This window comes from Ascidia mentula, chromosome 8 (genome assembly GCF_947561715.1).
Source record: "Ascidia mentula chromosome 8, kaAscMent1.1, whole genome shotgun sequence".
NCBI classification, from domain to species: domain Eukaryota; kingdom Metazoa; phylum Chordata; class Ascidiacea; order Phlebobranchia; family Ascidiidae; genus Ascidia; species Ascidia mentula.
Window position 1 is genome coordinate 17,847,375 of NC_138573.1, and position 20,672 is coordinate 17,868,046.

Sequence of the window (20,672 nt, forward strand, 5' to 3'; positions counted from 1 at the left end):
GCGATTTTTAGAAAAATATTAGTCCCGGAAAGTGTTTAAAGCGACAAAAGAATATCATCGAATATCATAGTTCGTTTTTAATTGTTGACGGAAAAAGTCATTTCGATGGAAAACGGCGCTTATGTCCCATTTTATTTTGCTATGAGCTATTAGCTGATGCTGTACTCTACCTATTGGGCGATTTTTAGAAAAATATTAGTCCCGGAAAGTGTTTAAAGCGTCAATAGAATTTCATCGAATATCATGGTTCGTTTTTAATTGTTGACGGAAAAAGTCATTTCGATGGAAAACGGCGCTTATGTCCCATTTTATTTTGATATGAGCTATTAGCTGATGCTGTACTCTACCTATAGGGCGATTTTTAGAAAAATATTAGTCCCGGAAAGTGTTGAAAGTATAATTTTATTATTATCAGCTCTAATTCATTATAACCTGTCAGTGTAAGCTGGAGTTTGATGCATTTATGACGTAATAGTCACTCGTTCCGAGGTGCTTCAAGGTTCTTTTGATGACAGAAAGAGTCATTTCGTTGGGAAACGGCGCTTGTGTCCCATTTTATTTTGCTAAGAGCTATTAGCTGATGCTGTACTCTACCGATAGGGCGATTTTTAGAAAAATATTAGTCCCGGAAAGTTTTTAAAGTGTCAATAGAATATCATCGAATATCATAGTTCGGTTTTAATTGTTGACGGAAAAAGTCATTTCGATGGAAAACGGCGCTTATGTCCCATTTTATTTTGCTATGAGCTATTAGCTGATGCTGTACTGTACCTATTGGGCGATTTTTAGAAAAATATTAGTCCCGGAAAGTGTTTAAAGCGTCAATAGAATTTCATCGAATATCATGGTTCGTTTTTGATTGTTGACGGAAAAAGTCATTTCGATGGAAAACGGCGCTTATGTCCCATTTTATTTTGATATGAGCTATTAGCTGATGCTTTACTCTACCTATAGGGCGATTTTTAGAAAAATATTAGTCCCGGAAAGTGTTGAAAGTATAATTTTATTATTATCAGCTCTAATTCATTTTAACCTGTCAGTGTAAGCTGGAGTTTGATGCATTTATGACGTAATAGTCACTCGTTCCGAGGTGCTTCAAGGTTCTTTTGATGACAGAAAGAGTCATTTCGTTGGGAAACGGCGCTTGTGTCCCATTTTATTTTGATATGAGCTATTAGCTGATGCTTTACTCTACCTATAGGGCGATTTTTAGAAAAATATTAGTCCCGGAAAGTGTTGAAAGTATAATTTTATTATTATCAGCTCTAATTCATTTTAACCTGTCAGTGTAAGCTGGAGTTTGATGCATTTATGACGTAATAGTCACTCGTTCCGAGGTGCTTCAAGGTTCTTTTGATGACAGAAAGAGTCATTTCGTTGGGAAACGGCGCTTGTGTCCCATTTTATTTTGCTAAGAGCTATTAGCTGATGCTGTACTCTACCTATTGGGCGATTTTTAGAAAAATATTAGTACCGGAAAGTTTTTAAAGTGTCAATAGAATATCATCGAATATCATAGTTCGTTTTTAATTGTTGACGGAAAAAGTCATTTCGATGGAAAACGGCGCTTATGTCCCATTTTATTTCGATATGAGCGTTTAGCTGATGCTGTACTCTAACTACAGGGCTATTTTCAGAAAAATATTAGTCCCGGAAAGTGTTTCAAGCGTCCCTGAATTACGTTTTTTGGGAAGCTCTCTAATACGCTGTGATTTATGTTATATGAAGGAATATTTGGTGTGACATAGCAATTAAATGTTTGTCCTGATAATTGTTTTGACAATTGACATATAATTTGTTTTTCCGGAATGACAGGATTATGCTCAACCTGAAGTAAAATTGAAAATATTGTGTGAACATTGTGGTTAGTGATGCGGAACGCTTTTTTAAATTTCTTTTTTTTTATTTCGCCAGAATGACAATAGTTCAAAAACGTTACTGTATTGCCTTCAAACGGTTCTGATAAAGTACTAATTACCACGCAGTATGATACTTTTAACAACCCATTTTGCGCCATGAGTGAATACTTAAGAGAGAGTTGATAGGTATTGTTTCAGGCATTCCTTGTCCAAAAATCAAATTTGATCTGGTGAAAAAATGCTACTTGTAGTTTCAGGGTGAGGTGGCATGGAAGGGATGCAACGAATCATAACATCGGTTTCCGTTCTTTCCTGGGCAATATTTGTCTATTAAAAACTTTCACGAATTACTGCAATACAACTCAATAAATCCATTGTGCAAAACTGCTATAAAAACGATCCAACCTTCAACATTTACTCAGACGTTTTGGTCTAATGGGTAAAGTGAAGCATTCATGACATTGTGCAGCGTCAGGCGCAACATTGTCCCAAGAAAACGGCAAAGCAGTGGTGCAGAAATAGTTTGTACCAAACGATCAAATCAACATGCAAAAAGTGGATGCAGGCCAATATAGTTTGCACTATCCGATCAAATCAACATGCAAAAAGTGGATGCAGGCCAATATAGTTTGCACTATCCGATCAAATCAGCATGCAAAATAACTGACATAGATTTATACTTGTAGTGGTGACTTTGACAATGATTAGATAAATACAAATAGGTTTCATTGCAACACGACAGACAGTTAGCTAGAGAAAACAGGAGAGGGTATAGGCGGCGGTTGCCTTCGACTTGCCGTAGCCTTGCAACTTGAACTTGGTGCTTCATTGTTCATGTTTTTGTTTAAGGTCAACCTCCTAGCATTAAAAAATTATGAAAGAAACAATCATGCTTACATGGATTCTTTTCACCATGATCTTTCTGTTGGTCAGTTGTTCAACTAGCACGACCAGTAAGTAACAGTAGTAAGTTTATAATTGATTTAGATACTGACCAATTTCAATGTATGACTTGCGTCCATACTCGTGTTGGTTTTGAATTTTTTTTTTGCTAAACTATGTGTAAAATACCTTACAACTCTACGAAATTACAACTTGCATTGTATATTTTTTAAATCGCTATAAAGATTTCAATGCTATTTAAACAATACAATTATTGGGATTCGACTTGAAGGTTTGCAGAGTCGTTGCGAGCTACTGACCTCAGCGTGAAAACGATGTTACTTTAGTAGACATAGCCATCAACAATATTTGAAATAATGCACCTAATAATTGTGGATTCATACGTTCCTGTCTCATTTGACCATTCACATTAATAAATGTTGGACATGTCATCACAGACAGTTGTAATAATTTCTGCAAGTTTGAATTCTAGATCATACGGCGGCAACCATACTTTACATCCAACAACGTTACATCGAGATGTAGGAAACACTTAAGTTCCCAGCTACAACAATCGAGCTTGGAAACCTCAGAGGTTGGAGTCAATTCGGTGTCAGGAAATTCCTCGGAGTCCCCTACGCTCAACCTCCAGTTGGAGAACTAAGATTTGAGAAACCTCTTCCTCATCCAGGATGGAGTGGAATCAGAAATGCAACTTCACCCGGGCCGCAGTGCCCTCAGTTTTCACCAAGTATGACTTATTTGGGGTAAAAATGTTACGTTCAATCATCACTTTTGTTCCTATTTACCATTTTACTAATTGATAACGATGTACCTCATTTTGTTGTAATATTTGAACACCGCAAAGACCTGGAGTCGCGCAACCATATTGATGGCTACTTTTGTTTTGATAAGAACATACGATAATACGTATAAAAAAGGCTAAAAACGATTAAAGCGTTTGTTTTACCTGTTTACATATAACAGTACTGCATCTCATCTAGCGCCCAACACCCAGCCTCTGTAAGACCACAGCGCTACAAACTCCGCCCATCACACAACGGCGCCTAAAAAAAAACAACCAAGTGCTCACCGCGCGCCACCACCATAGAACTGTTTGACTTGCCACTGATTATTTTGCCCTCAGCACCTTAACTAATTAGCGTACCACACGTCTGCCACGCAAGCACGACTGCTCAAGAGTACCAAATTAAACTGTAAGAAAGTGGAACAAATACCGATACATGCTAATGTGCAGGAAAATCAACAAAATATGCGTAAAACAAAACGAACAAATTCGTTTACAGAAGCAATTAAGAAACAAAATTTGAACGCAAAACCTTTTAAAATGTTATTATTCCTATACTGTGATTCAATGAAGTAATAATATTTTTGAAACGCAATTCTTTTGCAGATACCTTTTCCGGTTCACTGGCCCCATTGGCGAAAACGCCTTTTCCAGAAACGCGCCTTTTTTAAGGCCGGATACCACACACGTTGATGGTGCTGTTTACATATTTGGACTTCCACTAATTCTAAACTTCAACCAAACTGATGTCACCATAAGCAGGAACCTGATGAGTCTTTTAACAAACTTTGTTCGCAGCGGGTAAGCCACAGAAATCATACGTCACAAAAACTTTACATACTTTCCAAAATTTTTTTAACTTAAAACATTATTTGTTTTTTGTGGAAGTCCTGAGAATTAAACGTGTTGATAAACTGTTTATCTCCCAAGGCTATGTCTGGAAATAAAAGTCACTCACATAACTCTGGGTCAGTTTTAGCAGGACAAGTTTTCTGTCATGAGTATATTTATTATAAGAAACATTTTGCATTACTCGGCGTAAGTACTTCTCGGGGACACGAACTAAAACACTAAATTTTCCGCAGAAATCCAAACTCCGGGTCAAATTTCACTGAGATTTGGTCGCTCTACAATTCAACAGCGAGAAACACATTCCAGATATCAGAAACGCTCAGTACTGAGTATAGAGTGTACAGTCGCGCCGATGACCTTTTCGTCAACCTTCTAACTGCACTGAACGCCCAGGATCCTTGCAGTAACAACTTGAATGCTACAAGTGCTCCTTATGTTGAAACTTCAAGTGGAAGCAAAAAGTTGTCTGCAAACTTCAATATGATGGTGTATATAGGAGCCACGGCATGGTTTATTCAAAAACGATTGTGACAAGAGGTTTCCATATAGGAATGTAAATTAACACTCGTAATTACTTAACTCATTTAATGCTGTTCAGTTGTTACGTATATATCCAATAAATTGTTATACTATGTAAATCTCATAGAGACAGCTCATTTGTTGTTCATTCATATTTCGTCCGATAAGGCATCATTAGTTTCTGCATCTTACTCAAATACTTCTTGCATCGTGTGTAAACGACCTTCCTCTGAAACAACGTTTCACAACCAGAGGTAAATTGTAGAAAGTGTTTGAAGAACCCTTCTATAACATCCGTCTTCGGAAATACGTTGTTCGTCTATGACACTATACTTTCCATGTCATCCACGGCATTATTGCTTGATTTACAACCTTCAAATTAACAATAATCATTTGCCTTCTAGAAGATCTTCACACCTCAATCTTGAAACACCTCGAAATTTTGACGTCCTGAGTACTCTGACACAATTTCGGTCGTATCTGTACCAACACATATATATTAATACATGTTTGCGAATAAAGTAACGGTATTTACCTGTACGTTTGCTGGGTCCTGACAAGATTAGCCGACAAAATTTTTCTTGATGTGAGATTTTAATGATCCAAAACCTATAGTTTAGCGATCTACGATTCACTAGGTACTTCATACCAAAATTCATTTACAACCCAATAATGTGATTGGTGCGTGTCCAGCATTTTAAAGTATTTCGCCTTAAACAACTCTTCCACATTTCGATACATCATAATAAAACTATTTAATCGAAACTTTGCCCACAATGAAATCAATTTTTTTTTGACAAAAATCATCTAATCGCACAGGATTACACATACAATGAGAACAGAATTGTAATAGTACATTTCTTTGTTTGTTGCTACCAATACGTCATTTTCTTTGGCATTGTGAGTTTCCAGTAGATTCCAACTGACAACAATTGTTAACAAAACTGATAGGTATTCTCCGTCCAATTAGATGCCGCTATAACTTCTATCAAAGGGAACCGGCCAGTTATGCGTAACACCAACGATAGACATTTATTTGGGAGAGCGAGCAAAAAGTTCATACCTGCAAAGTTACTGGAAATTGATCGTAAATAAAAATACCCCAGATATGTCGTAGGCGAGGAATATGGAAGGGAAGGTTTCAACGAATCATTCATGTTCATTTCTATTCGCAATATTTGTCCATTGCAAACTTTCACGAATGTCTGCCAAACTCAACAAATCCACTGCGCAAAACCACTAGAAAAACGACCCAACCGTTTTGGTCTAATGGGTGCAATTGAAGCATTCATGATTTTGTGTAGTGCAAGACGCAACATTGGTTTAAAGCAAACGCTGTGTCAGCAGGTTGTGCACAAATGAAATCAGCATGCGTGCAAAAATAGTTTCCGCAATCCGATCAAATCAGTAAATGTATTAATGGTGTAGGGAATTAAGTCGGAATGAAATATGCAATTTAGTTAAAGATGGCGACGCAAAAATAAAGACAGAAATCTATCTTTGTAGTTGTGACCTTGTCAATAATTTTACTTCAACATAATGGCAAAGGAAGCAATCATATTTACATGGATTATTTTCATCATGAACTTTCTGTTGGTCAGTTGTTCACCTTCTCGTGCTAGTAAGTACATAATATTGGGACTAACAGTACATAACTTGCGTCCAGAACATTGGGACGTGCTTGGGAATTTTTTTTCCGTTTTGAGCTCGCGTGGAAATGAAGTAACTTTAGTAGTCTTGGTCGACAAGATGAAAAGATGAGCTTTTCACCTAAAAAATAAGAAATAAAATGCATTTATTTACAATAGAACTGATCTTCTGGCCAAAAATTAAAAATAAGATTTATTAGTGCTTGCGTTGCTTCTACTACGGACAATTTTATGCTACGGGTGATAACGGATGTCAACGAAACTGTAGCTGTGTTTTTCTGCTGTGTGTTATACGATATTGGTACGGAAAACTGTTCGGCTGTTCAGAATTAGGTTGTAATTCAGTTCTTAGGTTGCATAGAAGTATTAGATGGACGAAAGTCGGTTTTAATCAAATCTCTCCTTTTGCGTTGAGGTAAGATTTTAATGATGTAAAACCTGGGCTTTACCCCAAAACGATCAACGAGACATGAAGTGCTTTCTCCTAACATGCGTTTATAATTTAGTAATGTGATTCGTGCATTTCCGGCACTTTATTTTTTTGGCCTCAACAGAACTCTCCTTCATTTCGATGCATCACCTTGATAAACAATTAAATAGAAATTTGCCCACATTAAAATCCCAATCTTATAACAAAAACATCCAACCGAATAGAATTAGATTTACAATAAGTACAGGATGTTAATAGTACATTTCTATGTTAGTTGCTACCAATATGTCATTTTGTTTGACATTGTGTGTTACCAGTAGATTCCAACTGGTAACAATTGTCGCAACCTACGTCTGTAGCACTGTTGAAAGTTGACAGAACCCAAAAGTATTCTCTGTTCAAAAATATGCCGCTATAACTTCATTTAAAGGGAACAGGCAGTCATTGGTAATACAAACGACAGACATTTATTTAGGGAGGTGAGCATTTATTTCTAACGTGAAAAGGTATTGGAAATTGATCGAGTATAAAAATATCACTGAAATGTCCTGGGCGAGGAATATGTAAGAAATGGTTTTGAAAAAATCAACGATATTCATTTCTATTTATTTGTCTATTATAAACTTTTTTGTTGGTCAATTGTTCACCTCGACTTGCTAGTAAGTAACAACAATAGTGTGGTTAAGTGCTTAGATACTGACCAATGTCAACTCATGACTTGCGTACGTACTCGCAACAAAGTTACAAACATTTTGGTGGTTTTAAAATTTTTAATCATGCAAAACCGTTGTAGTGCTTTAATACATTCCAAAGTTAAGACTGTCTCCACGAGTCCACGCAACACCAGCAAAACAGAAACACGGCGAAAAATTAATCTGCTTCGTTAAAATGCGAAAAAGATAGCGCTGCAAAACCCCCCGCCAGAAGCGGACAACAAAATTTGGAACAAAAACGTGCCGGAGGGCGAGTAATGCGACCAGAGAGCGTGCGTTGAATAGAGTCTGGTGATAATGTTGGTTGCCGAGTTGATGGAACACGACCCTGCTTGCAAGGCCTTTCTCGACGCGGTGGTTGAGCCATTTGGACCGGTTGTGTCAGGTCGACGAGGGCAGGCTTTAAACGGTCAACAAGCTGTCTGATGACGCCCGCCTAAGTCCAGTGTAAACGTTTTGTTTTTTCTTGCTATGACCCGCTATGACCCTTCATACGGAGGTGTCAAAGGCGGGCGATGTTTGTCTGTGCGCAAGAATACATAAGCGCTAGAGTCTAAAGACTTCGGAACATTTCATTCGGATGTAAGTGACGCGACATGGGTGTCGGCAGGAACCATCCAAAAATCGTCAGGCACAGCTCAGCCGCAAACGGGCTTAGCTGACGATGTCCAGAGATCTTCTTTTGGAGCATTGAGTATTCCAAGCATAGCCCAGGGAAGCGCGTCCATCCAATTGTTATCGGTGAGCCGGCCATAAGAGCACTCTTCAAGTGACGATGGAAACATTCGACCAGACCATTTCACTGGGCATGATAAGCCGTCGTGCGATGAAGCTTGACACCAAGAAACCGACTGAAAGATGTCCACAAATCAGACGTAAATTGTGGATCACGGTCGGAGAAGATGTCCAAAGGTACACCAAAACGCGACACCCAGTGGTAAACAAATACCCTGACACACGATGGCGTGGAAGCGTCAGGAAGAGGCACAGCTTCCGGCCATCTCGTAAAGCGGTCGACCATTGTGAACAAATATGTATTGCCCTGTGAAGACGTAAGTGGACCGACTATGTCCACATTAACATGAGCAAAACGAGCCCGTGGGGCGGGTTGTGTGCAAGGGGCGAACGTACATGTTGTTGGATTTTCCGCCGAAAACGTTGAGAAACGTAAGTAAAATAAAGTTTGCCAGAAGGGCAGTATTCAGCAATAAAATATGACTGGCAGCATCAGTAACAATTTACTGACTAATTTCATTTGACTTGCGACCAAACCAACAACAGTTAGGAACATTTTGTTGGTTTTCAAATTCTTTAATACTGCACCTAATAAACTACGTCATCCTCGGTATCACTGCTTGAATAACAATCTCGTGTTAACAATAATCATTTGCGTCGTAGTCCCTCCACCATATACCTAAAAACCTTCAGTCGAACCTCAAAAAGTTCTTCCTCATTCTTCACGCACGTCAATCTTGAAACACCACGACTTTTCGACGTCTTGAATATTTATTTTGACATAAATTTGCTCGTATTTGTACAGACACATATATACTAAAACATGTTTGCAAATAGAGAAACAGTATTTTCCTGTACGCTCCTGTGTCTTGACAAAGATCAGCCGACAATTTTATTCAATACACATACAGATATAAACCTGGAAAAATAGATAGCGTTAGACAACGCAGCGGTTTGACGTTTAAGTGCAACGCCAAAGTAAGTTTGTTATGTATGTTTTCAGTGTAGCACTTATACTTCGTTACACGTACGCACAACCTGTTTTATCAGTGCTTGCATCGCTTCCACTCCGGACAATTTTATGCTACTTTTGACAACTTATGCCGACGAAACAGTAGTTGCGTTTTTCTGCTCTGTATTATACGATATTCACACTGAAATCTGTTTGGCGGTCCCGAACAATCACAATTTTTTAACACAAATCGTCCAACCACACGGGATTACATCTTCAATAAGTTTACATCTACAATAAATGATGTTAGTAATGCATTCCTTGGTTAGTTACTACCAATATGCCGCTATAACTTCGATCAAAGGAAAGAGGCTAGTCATGTGTAACACAAACGACAGACATTTATTTGCGCGGGCGAGCACACAAATTTCGACCCTGCAAACTTACTGGGAATTGATCGAGTATAAAAATATCACTGATATGTCCTGGGCGAGAAATATGGAAGGGAAGGTTTCAACGAATCATTGATATTTATTTATTTCCGCAATATTTGTCCATAGCAAACTTTCACGAATGTCTGCAACAAAACTTACATAATCCACTGCGCGAAACCTCCAGAAAAACGACCCAACCGTTACCATTTGCCGTTTTGGTCTACCGGGTGCAACTGAAGCATTCATGATTTTGTGTAGTGCAAGATGCAACGTTGGTTTAAAGCAAACGCTGTGTCAGCAGGTGAAATCAGCATGCGTGCAAAAAGAGTTTGCGCAATCCGATCAAATCAGTAAATGTGTTGATGGTGTGAGGAATTAAAAAGGAATGTAGGATAGAAGGAGGAAATGCGAAAATAGAGACAGAAATCTATTGTTGTACTTTATATATTGTTAAATCTACAAATTTTTGAGAAGGTGACTTATTTAGGACAGAAATTACCTACAGGGTTATTGCAAGGTTATTTGGAGAGCTTTATTATTATCAGTGACAAAAAGTTACTAGTATCAAAATAATGGCAAAGGAAGCGATTATACTTATGTCGATTATTCTAATCATGAAGTTTCTAATGATCAGATGTTCACCTTATTTTGCTAGTGAGTGGTTTGTGGGACTTTTCCGCCAGATTTACTTGAAATTTTGTCTCTGTTTAAAATAATATTAAATATTTTCCCTTTTTTAAATCTAAGTAAAGCGACAACTTTAGTTTGAGAATGTATTTTTCTGTAAACTTTGGCACACCCCTGGTATATCAAAGTTTACAACATTTTCCTTGATGGAAAAAGAAATATCCAGAAATAAAATAAGATATAATAAAATATTAATCGCGTTAAGTACAAACAAATATCAAAAATATTTAAGTTACTGTAATTACGTTCCAGATCATACGGCGGCCACCATACTTTACACCCAGCAACGTTACATCGAGATGTACGAAACTCTTAGGTCTCCAGCTACAACCACCGAGCTTGGAAACCTCAGAGGTTGGAGTCAATTCGGTGTCAGGAAATTCCTCGGAGTCCCCTACGCTCAACCTCCAGTTGGAGAACTGAGATTTGAGAAACCTCTTCCTCATCCAGGATGGAGTGGAATCAGAAATGCAACTTCACCCGGGCCGCAGTGCCCTCAACTACCCCCCGGTACGAATGTTTGTTGTATAATGAGTCTGAAACGACGTCACAATTTTGTAGTGTCCTGATAATTGCCCAAAATGAATCCCAGTGAGTTGATGAGTATCTGCATGTATGTTCAATGACGATAGATTCGTTGGTTACTACAAGGCAGAACACATTGATTTCTGTGGTCTTTATGAAATATTCCTCAGTTAGTACTTGCATGTATTTTTTGCATTCTTGCAGTTTTAAACATTTAACGCAAAACGTTTGCGAATAATTTTCAACTGTTTTCAGCATTTCGAAATAATCCGAGCATAACCAGTGAAGATTGTCTGCTACTTGACATTTACGTTCCCATCCGCAAAGACACTGATCCTGTCATGTTTCCAGTTCTCATCTACTTCCATGGAGGAGCTTTGATCTTTGGTTCAAGTACACGTTTGCATTCATTTACAAACTCATCTACAAAACGCATTCGTAATTTTCGTTGTGTATAATTTTAGAGGAATTTAATGACGGAAGTGTTTTGGCGAAGGAAGGACGAATAATTTTGGTTTCTGCCAACTACAGAATTGGACTGCTTGGATTCATCGCATCAGGAGACCAAAGATTACCAGGTATGGTTACTCTGTTTGTACTGCAGTGACATTTTTGCTTTTTGTCTGCCCTAAACGTGCAAATATTCAGGAAATCTCGGTCTGTACGACCAACAAATGGCGATACAATGGGTGAAGAACAACATCGCGAATTACGAAGGTTATCCCGATTCAATCACATTGCTTGGTCAAGCGATTGGCGGCCAAACAGTTATTGCCCAGGTTGGATGTTATTGATCACAGGAGCCCATGTACACAAACTTGGCTTTGAAAATTTTCGTTTAAACTGACCTTTTGGCATAAAAATTAACGTAGATCTCATACAAGCAAGGTTTCGTCTGACATGCGACAAGATTTTATCACAGTAAATCTTCCTACATGGCAACTTAGTTACATGAAATTAAAGTTAATTTTGTGCCAGGAGGTCAAAACGTTAAATACTGTTTAGCAGCAACATCACTGCAATGATTAACTTGAGAACTTTTGGTTTTACAGATGCTGAGTCCATTGAACAACGCCACTCTCTTCCAACGAGCGATCGTGTTTAGTGGCTCGTTTCGGTTCAACGAACCGATGGCGCGAAGCTTAAGCGACTTACGTCAAACTGAGGCAACCACTTTTAACCACGTTCTAAGTACGTCTTCAGCTTGACTAACTATTAACAAACGTATGAAGTAAAACCATCACAAAAGACGTCCAACACAAAATAAGTTATTGCAGTGTACAGATTCCCTTCGAAATATTGCATCCAATGCTTGTGTGTTTTTAGCGTCGACAGGCTGCAACAATGCGAGTGATAGCAAAGCATGTCTAAAAAACCAGCCAACTGCAATTCTGGTGCAGCTAACATCTCAAACTGGTCTACCGAATCTATACAATCCCACAATCGATATAAGTTTTGGAGATGAGTTCCTTCCTGGGAATCCTAACGACGTTGTTGGCCTCGTTGCCTCCATGAACCAGTAGGAGATTTGTTCAGTAATTCGCGTATGAAAAATTGTCTACTATGACCCTAACATGATTGCCTTGTTGGAGTTAATGGAGTTAAAAAAACCTTAATAGTCTAAAAAACATTTTGAAATTTTCTGTCGGTTTAATTTCTCGGTTATATTTATTCATGTGTTTGTGAAATGCTTTCCACGCCTCATTCCTCGAATTTTAATCGTGTTTGACTTTGGATGCCTTTCTAATTAAATGTGGCCTTTCATTTATGTTTGATTCTTGATTGCAGATACAAAGTAATGATTGGTCATTCACAACAAGAAGGTTCTTCCAGCGTTGTATTCACCACCCCTGTCCAGGATCTACCTTTCATCGTCAACTCAGTGCTTAACTTTGCTGGGAAGGAAAATACTTCTTTAAACGCGAAAGCAACTTTAGAACATATTTATTCGTATGTTATTCATATTCGTTGACGTTGAGATTGATGAGTATTGAAAAAACATATTGTAAAATCAGTTGTGTAAATAATAATGTTATTGTGGTTTGAAATAATATATGTACAGAACATTCGCATTCTTCTCACAGAAATTTTGTCGAAACTGACCCGGAAATTAAACGCCAGAGGGAGCTGTCGAGCTTTTTTAACGACTGGTTGTATTTTGTGCCAGTTTCATTGTTTGCTTCGATGCTCGATCAACATAATGTTCCCACGTAAGGAGCCAAGACATAATTTACCTTTTAAATACCCTCATTTGGAATTCTTTTTCAGATACCTTTTCCGGTTTACTGGCCCCATTGGCGAAAACGCCTTTTCCAGAAACGCGCCTTTTTTAAGACCGGATACCACGCACGTTGATAGTGCTGTTTACATATTTGGACTTCCACTAATTCTAAACTTCAACCAAACTGATGTCACCATAAGCAGGAACCTGATGAGTCTTTTGTCCAACTTTGTTCGCAGCGGGTAAGCCACAGAAATCATATATTACAAAAACCAAATGCAAAATTGTCAATTATTTGTAACCCTATTTATTATTTGAACTATTTATTGTGAGTTGCCAGAACATTTTGGTAAACGTATGCTTGTACAATGTAGAAGTAATGCCATGCTTACGCATAGCAAGGCGGGATCGCCCCACTGCGTAGGCCCTTTATATTTGGCGATCACAGCTCTAATATTCTGATCATAAGGTTCACAGGCTGTGAAGGTCGCCTGACAAGTTGTGCGCTTGCGCACCAGTGTACCTTGGCCACAATATACCCCGTGAAGCCACTAAGCTCCTGTAGCTCAGTTGGTAGAGCGTTGGGCCTGGTTAGCCCAGGGTCGTGAGTTCAAACCTCACCGGGAGCTTGATTTTTCAGATCTCGCTCCGACTTGTCGGGAAAAGTGGCTGATCCAGCTTGGCTGCAATGGTGTATATAGGAGCCATGGCATGGTTTATTCAAAAACGATTTCAAGCGGGCATTACTATAGATGTGATTTAATAAACGTAATTTCTGTGACACTTCCCAAACAACGCCTCCAAACCGCTTCCTTGATCCACTAACAAGTACATTGTAGTTTCTTCTGTTGAATTTTAACACCCTCCTGTAAAATGTTAACATCCTTTGTATGTATACAGTACATGGTTCTGTATATGCGCAATGCTTCAATAATATTCAAGAATATTTACAATGGAAATGAAGTCTGGACATTCTATAGTGTCTCAGAATGTTTTGCAAGTGGGATATTAACAAGATGCACGCGCATTAATTTTATTGAGTTACTTGGGGCATGCGTTTGGTTTTTTGACTCCCATCGCCACAATGTGGTTGTATGCGTCTTCGGTAATACTCTTCACCGTACAACAAGCGTTACCCAAATTGTGTCCGAGGTGAACCTAAACAATAAACAAATATGTTGATATTTTAATAACTTATCATAGAGACAATACAAAAGCATTGTATATATATGTTTGCGAGTGTAAGCAACAGCATATGCAAAAACAATTATAATGATTTGCCCTAATAATAATGAGTTTTATCCAAAAGTTAAAATAAGGGAAACAATGCTTGTTGACATTGAAATCACTCTGGCAATTGGGCTATTCAAATATTATTTTTACCAATCTCGTGTGGGAAACTTACGAAGACAGATTTGCCGAGTATTGACGTATCGCCGGATAAAGAAAGTCCGTGCAGCTCTCTTCCAGCTTCGTGAATAACGCAGTTAGAACCTGCTTGCATTGTACCGAGGTTGCCAAAGCGAAAGTGTGTGCTACAAAAATTGTTTATGCAAACATTAATTTTAGCGCATTTGGTACTGGTAGAAAATGTCATAAAATATATGCACTGTTGCAGGGATCCTCAAAATCACTGGATGGGTAAAACCAATTTAGTTATCCGAAAAACAAAAAGTTTCGTCAAGTCAATGACGCCATGTGCGGCAAACTTTGATTTAAGCACAAATTTAATGACCAGGGATCTTACCAATAGAAATTTAAAAAAAAAAAATTAAATCGAAACTTTGTCCAAAATAAAATCACATTTTTTTAACAAAAAAATCATCCAAGCACGTAAAATTACACATACAGTAAGTACAGGATGTTAATGGTGCATTCCTATGTTAGTTGCTACCAATATGACATTTTCTTTGGCATCGTGAGTTTCCAGTAGATTTTAACTCGTAACAATTACCGCAACCTTTCGTTTGTTTAGCACTGTTGAGAGAACCCACAGATATCCTCCGTATAAATATATGCCGCTATAACTTCGATCAAAGGGAACAGGCCAGTTATGTGTACCACAAACGAATGACATTTATTTGCGCGGGCGAGCACACAAATTTCGACCCTGCAAACTTACTGGGAATTGATCGAGCATAAAAATATCACAGATTTGTCCCAGGCGAGGAATATGGAAGGAAAGGTTTCAACGAATCATTGATATTTATTTATTTCCGCAATATTTGTCCATTACAAACTTTTACGAATGTCTGCAACCAAACTCAACAAACCCACAGCGCGAAACCTCCAGAAAAACGATCCAACCGTTACCATTTGCCGTTTTGGTCTACCGGGTGCAACTGAAGCATTCATGATTTTGAGTAGTGCAAGATGCAACGTTGGTTTGAAGCAAACGCTGTGTCAGCAGGTGTGCACAAATGAAATCAGCATGTGTGCAAAAATAGTTTGCGTAATCCGATCAAATCAGTAAATGTATGATGTTGGGGGGGATTAAATCGAAACGAAGGATAGAAGACGGAAATGTGAAAATATATAGAGACAGAAATCTATGTTTGTACCTTAAGTATTTTTAATCAACATATATTTTTAGAAGGTGACCTTGACAATAGTTGGGATTATTATTAGTGAAAAAAAAATATGCATGTGACTTGCGTTGTGTCTTTAAACATAAGCTGGTTGTTAATTTTTATGTTTTATTACAGCACAACCTCCTAGCATCAAAAAATAATGTCAAAGGAAGCAACTATACTTACGTGGATTACTCTGATTATGAAGTTTCTATTGGTCAGATGTTCGCCACACCATGCCAGTAAGTATTTTGTTGGGCTTTGAATATTTTTTTGCTTGCCAACGGTTGGTTACGGCGTCCATACAGACACGACAATCATTGCAGTTTGTTTATTACAACATTTCCCACCAGACTCACCTGAAAACTTTGAGTCTGTTTGAAGTTAAAACAAAATAAAAACTTTTACTTAATGCAAAGTTTCAATTTCCTTTTGTGCAAGTATTTTTCCTTGTGATTTATGCAAAGCATTCATCATATCAGTCAAGTAACTTCACTGCGATTTGTCTTTATGTTTGTTTAATCGGTTTGCGCTACCGACCACAGGTTGACAAGAAAATATCCTATTTACTTTTCACCCAAACTTCAAACAAAAAGAGATTCTATACCAGGCTTGTGGCGAAGTTTAGCATTTTTTCCTTGGCGTTAAGAGGAATATTCACAAATTAAAACAGGATTGTGGCGTTATTGATAGCATTCAGCACAAACAAATATTAAAGTTACAATGATTGCGTTTCAGATCATACGGCAGCTACCATACTTTACACCCAACAACGTTACATCGAGATGTACGAAACTCTTAGGTCTCCAGCTACAACCATCGAGCTCGGAAACCTCAGAGGTTGGAGTCAATTCGGCGTCAGGAAATTCCTTGGAGTCCCCTACGCTCAACCTCCAGTTGGAGAACTGAGATTTGAGAAACCTCTTCCTCATCCAGGATGGAGTGGAATCAGAAATGCAACTTCACCCGGGCCGCAGTGCCCTCAACGCCCACCCGGTACGAATGTTTGTTGTATAATGAGTCTGAATCGACGTCAGAAATCAAATTAAATCATGTTTATTTTGCGCAAAATAAGCAACTACGTAGATGAACAATATACAAAGAAATTAAATTACATGGGCACCGATAAAACCATAAATTTTATCGAGTCAGGCGTCACAATTTTGTAGTTTCTTGGTAATAGTCCAAAATGAATCACAGTGAGTTGATGAGTATCTGCATGTATGTTCAATGACGATAGATTCGTTGGTTACTACAAGGCAGAACACATTGATTTCTGTGGTCTTTATGAAATATTCCTCAGTTAGTAGTTGCATGTATTTTTTGCATTCTTGCAGTTTTAAACATTTAACGCAAAACGCTTGCGAATAATTTTCAATTGTTTTCAGCTTTTCGAAATAATCCGAGCATAACCAGTGAAGATTGTCTGTTACTTGACATTTACGTTCCCATCCGCAAAGACTCTGATCCTGTGATGTTTCCAGTTCTCATCTACTTCCATGGAGGAGCTTTGATCTTTGGTTCAAGTACACGTTTGCATTCATTAACAAACTTATCTACAAAACGCATTCGTAATTTTCGTTGTGTATAATTTTAGAGGAATTTAATGACGGAAGTGTTTTGGCGAAGGAAGGACGAATAATTGTGGTTTCTGCAAATTACAGAATTGGACTGCTTGGATTCATCGCATCAGGAGACCAAAGATTACCAGGTATGGTTATTCTGTTTGTACTGCAGTGACATTTTTGCTTTTTGTCTGCCCAAAACGTGCAAATATTCAGGAAATCTCGGTCTGTACGATCAACAAATGGCGATACAATGGGTGAAGAACTACATCGTGAATTACGAAGGTGATCCGAATTCAATCACATTGCTTGGTCAAGCGATTGGCGGCCAAACAGTTATTGCCCAGGTTGGATGTCTGTTATTGATCACAGGAGCCCATGTACACAAACTTGGCTTTAAAAATTTCCGTTTAAACTGACCTTTTAGCATAAAAGTTAACGTAGATCTTGTACAAGCAAGGTTTCGTTTGGCATGCGGCAAGATTTTATCAGAGTAAATCTTGCTACATGGCAACTTAATTACATTAAATTAAAGTTAATTTTGTGCCAGGAGGTCAAAACGTTAAAATATGTCTAGCACCAACATCATTGCAATGTTTAACTTGAGAACTTTCGATTTTACAGATGCTGAGTCCATTGAACAACGCCACTCTCTTCCAACGAGCGATCGTGTTTAGTGGCTCGTTTCGGTTCAACGAGCCAATGGCGCGAAGCTTAAGCGACTTACGTCAAACAGAGGCAACTACATTTAACCACGTTCTAAGTACGTCTTCAGCTTGACTAACTATTAACAAACGCATGAAGTAAAACCATCACAAAAGAAGTCCAACACAAAATAAGTTATTGCAGTTTACAGATTCCCTTCGAAATATTGCATCCCATGCTTGTGTGTTTTTAGCGTCGACAGGCTGCAACAATGCGAGCGATAGCAAAGCATGTCTAAAAAACCAGCCAACTGCAATTCTGGTGCAGCTAGCATCTCAAACTGGTCTACCGAATCTATACAATCCCACAATCGATATAAGTTTTGGAGATGAGTTCCTTCCTGGGAATCCTAACGACGTTGTTGGCCTCGTTGCCTCCATGAACCAGTAGGAGATTTGTTCAGTAATTCGCGTGTGAAAAATTGTCTACTATGACCCTAACATGATTGACTTGTTGGAGTTAATGGAGTTAAAAAAATCTTAATAGTCTAAAAAACATTTTGAAATTTTCTGTGTGTTTAATTTCTCGCTTATATTTGTGAAATGTTTTTATAATTCAATTTTCTATGAGCACATTTCCAAACACAAAACGCTTTCCGCGCCTCTTTCGCGAATTTAATCGTGTTTGACTTTGGATACCTTTCTAATTAAATGTGGCCTTTCCTTTATCTTTGACTCTTGATTGCAGATACAAAGTAATGATTGGTCATTCACAACAAGAAGGTTCTTCCAGTGTTGTATTCACCACCCCTGCCCAGGATCTACCTTTCATCATCAACTCAGTGCTTAACTTTGCTGGGGAGGAAAATACTTCTTTAAACGCGAAAGCAACTTTGGAACATATTTATTCGTATGTTATTCATATTCGTTGATGTTGTGGAAAGATTGATGAGTATTGAAAAAACATATTGAAAAATCAGTTGTATACATAATAATGTTATTGTGGTTTAGAATAATATATGTACAGAACATTCGCATTCTTCTCACAGAAATTTTGTCGAAACTGACCCGGAAATTAAACGCCAGAGGGAGCTGTCGAGCTTTTTTAACGACTGGTTGTATTTTGTGCCAGCTTCATTGTTTGCTTCGATGCTCGATCAACATAATGTTCCCACGTAAGGAGCCAAGACATAATTTACCTTTTAAATACCCTCATTTGGAATTGTTTTTCAGATACCTTTTCCGGTTCACTGGCCCCATTGGCGAAAACGCCTTTTCCAGAAACGCGCCTTTTTTAAGGCCGGATACCACGCACGTTGATAGTGCTGTTTACATATTTGGACTTCCACTAATTCTAAACTTCAACCAAACTGATGTCACCATAAGCAGGAACCTGATGAGTCTTTTGTCCAACTTTGTTCGCAGCGGGTAAGCCACAGAAATCATATATTACCAAAAACCAACTGGAAAATTGTCAATTATTTGTAATCCTATTTATTATGTAAACCATTTATTGTGAGTTGCCAGATCTTACTGAAAACGTCTGCTCTTACAATGCATGTTGGATACAAAACAACATGGAATTTTATTACGACGAGATAATTATACACTCATTATACAAACTTGAACAGGAATTGTCAAAAACACTAATTTCCCTTCAATAAACCCATTACATTACTCGGCGTGAGTATTTCTCGGGGACACAAACTAAAACACTAAATTTTCCGCAGAGATCCAAATTCCGGGTCAAATTTCACTGAGATTTGGTCGCTCTACAATTCAACGGCGAGAAACACATTCCAGATATCAGAAACGCTCAGTACTGAGTATGGAGTGTACGGTCGCGCCGATGACCTTTTCGTCAACCTTCTAACTGCACTGAACGCCCAGGATCCTTGCATTAACAACTTGAATGCTACAAGCGCTCCTTATGTTGAAACTACAAGTGGAAGCAAAAAGTTGTCTGCAAACTTCAATATGATGGTGTATATAGGAGCCATGGCATGGTTTATTCAAAAACGATTTCAGGCTGGCATTGCTATGGATCTGAATTTATAAATGTAATTTCTGTGACACTTATTCCCTACAACGCCTCCTAACCGCTTCTTTGAGCCACTAACATGTACACTATAGTTTCTTTGACACCATCTGTTCACACAACATTTTGACACCCTCTGTTTACACATGTATGTATATAGTACACGGTGTAGTATATGCGAAATGTTTCAATAACATTCACGTGTGTTTACATTGGAAGTGAAGTCTGGACATTGTGGTGTCTCAGAAAGTTTTGCAAGTTGGATATTAACAAGATGCACACGCATTAATTTTGTCTAGTTTACTGGGGGCATGCGTTCTGGTGAGCATTGGCGACTCCCATCGCCACCATGCGGTTATATGCGTCTTCGGTAATACTCCTCACCGTACAACAAGCGTTACCCAAATTGTGTCCGAGGTGAACCTAAACAATAAACAAATATGTTGATATTTACATAACTTATTATAGAGACAGTACAAAAAGCACTGTATATATATGCTTGAGAGTGTTGGCAACAGCATATGCAAAAACAATTAATTAGTTACGGATGAACTTGAAAATCTTTTTGAAGAGGGATTTCTGACAGCAA

The 20,672-nt window shown here is 38.2% G+C and overlaps 3 protein-coding genes and 1 long non-coding RNA gene across 9 annotated transcripts in view; 2 read left to right on the top strand and 2 right to left on the bottom strand.

Annotated features, from left to right (window-relative positions):
- Positions 1–4,946, top strand: part of LOC145912301 (uncharacterized) — a 70,852-nt gene extending 65,906 nt beyond the window's left edge. Inside the window, exons 2-3 of the mRNA XM_082999725.1 lie at positions 4,156–4,350; positions 4,635–4,946. Coding sequence (XP_082855851.1) covers positions 4,319–4,350; positions 4,635–4,932 — 330 coding nt within the window. The 5' untranslated portion in view covers positions 4,156–4,318 and the 3' untranslated portion in view covers positions 4,933–4,946. The remainder of the gene's footprint in view (positions 1–4,155; positions 4,351–4,634) is intronic.
- Positions 4,947–6,267: 1,321 nt separating this feature from the next.
- LOC145912532 (neuroligin-3-like) lies at positions 6,268–20,281 on the top strand. 5 transcript variants are annotated; one of them, XR_014403303.1, is made up of 12 exons: positions 10,208–10,487; positions 10,773–11,030; positions 11,301–11,438; positions 11,510–11,623; positions 11,694–11,824; positions 12,098–12,236; positions 12,372–12,564; positions 12,834–12,995; positions 13,130–13,255; positions 13,314–13,508; positions 15,972–16,078; positions 16,575–16,717. XR_014403303.1 is itself a non-coding variant. In XM_083000030.1 (12 exons), exons 2-12 carry the CDS (start codon positions 15,997–15,999, stop codon positions 20,101–20,103), a joined length of 1,866 nt encoding a protein of 621 aa, XP_082856156.1. In that variant the 5' UTR covers positions 13,366–13,508; positions 15,972–15,996; the 3' UTR covers positions 20,104–20,281. The 5 variants fall into 5 exon arrangements, 4 of the variants coding, with proteins under 4 accessions (XP_082856158.1, XP_082856157.1, XP_082856156.1 ...); XM_083000030.1 differs by lacking the exons at positions 10,208–10,487; positions 10,773–11,030; positions 11,301–11,438; ... (4 more) ...; positions 12,834–12,995; positions 13,130–13,255 and adding exons at positions 17,225–17,362; positions 17,434–17,547; positions 17,618–17,748; ... (4 more) ...; positions 19,279–19,473; positions 19,776–20,281 and having other exon boundaries at positions 13,366–13,508; positions 16,575–16,832; XM_083000032.1 differs by lacking the exons at positions 10,208–10,487; positions 15,972–16,078; positions 16,575–16,717 and adding exons at positions 6,268–6,541; positions 13,907–14,101.
- LOC145912535 (uncharacterized) lies at positions 14,178–14,779 on the bottom strand. Its single transcript, XR_014403304.1, has 2 exons — positions 14,672–14,779; positions 14,178–14,424 (listed from the first exon to the last, which is right to left on the bottom strand). It is a non-coding gene; the product is annotated as an uncharacterized LOC145912535 (long non-coding RNA).
- The window catches only part of LOC145912533 (uncharacterized), a 52,196-nt gene continuing 51,747 nt past the window's right edge, over positions 20,224–20,672 (bottom strand). Inside the window, exon 6 of one of the 2 annotated variants that reach the window (XM_083000034.1) lies at positions 20,224–20,506. In XM_083000034.1, coding sequence (XP_082856160.1) covers positions 20,384–20,506 — 123 coding nt within the window. In that variant the 3' untranslated portion in view covers positions 20,224–20,383. The remainder of the gene's footprint in view (positions 20,507–20,672) is intronic. The other variant, XM_083000033.1, reaches the window with a different exon arrangement.

What these genes read in the sequence shown, in the direction of transcription:
- LOC145912532 (XM_083000029.1), top strand. Translation starts at nt 15,997, where the DNA reads ATGTCAAAGGAAGCAACTATACTTACGTGGATTACTCTGATTATGAAG. An exon ending in ACTTTGGAACATATTTATTC is followed by an intron (nt 18,956 to 19,094) that starts GTATGTTATTCA and finishes TTCTTCTCACAG; the next exon opens with AAATTTTGTCGAAACTGACC. An exon ending in TCCAACTTTGTTCGCAGCGG is followed by an intron (nt 19,474 to 19,775) that starts GTAAGCCACAGA and finishes AATTTTCCGCAG; the next exon opens with AGATCCAAATTCCGGGTCAA.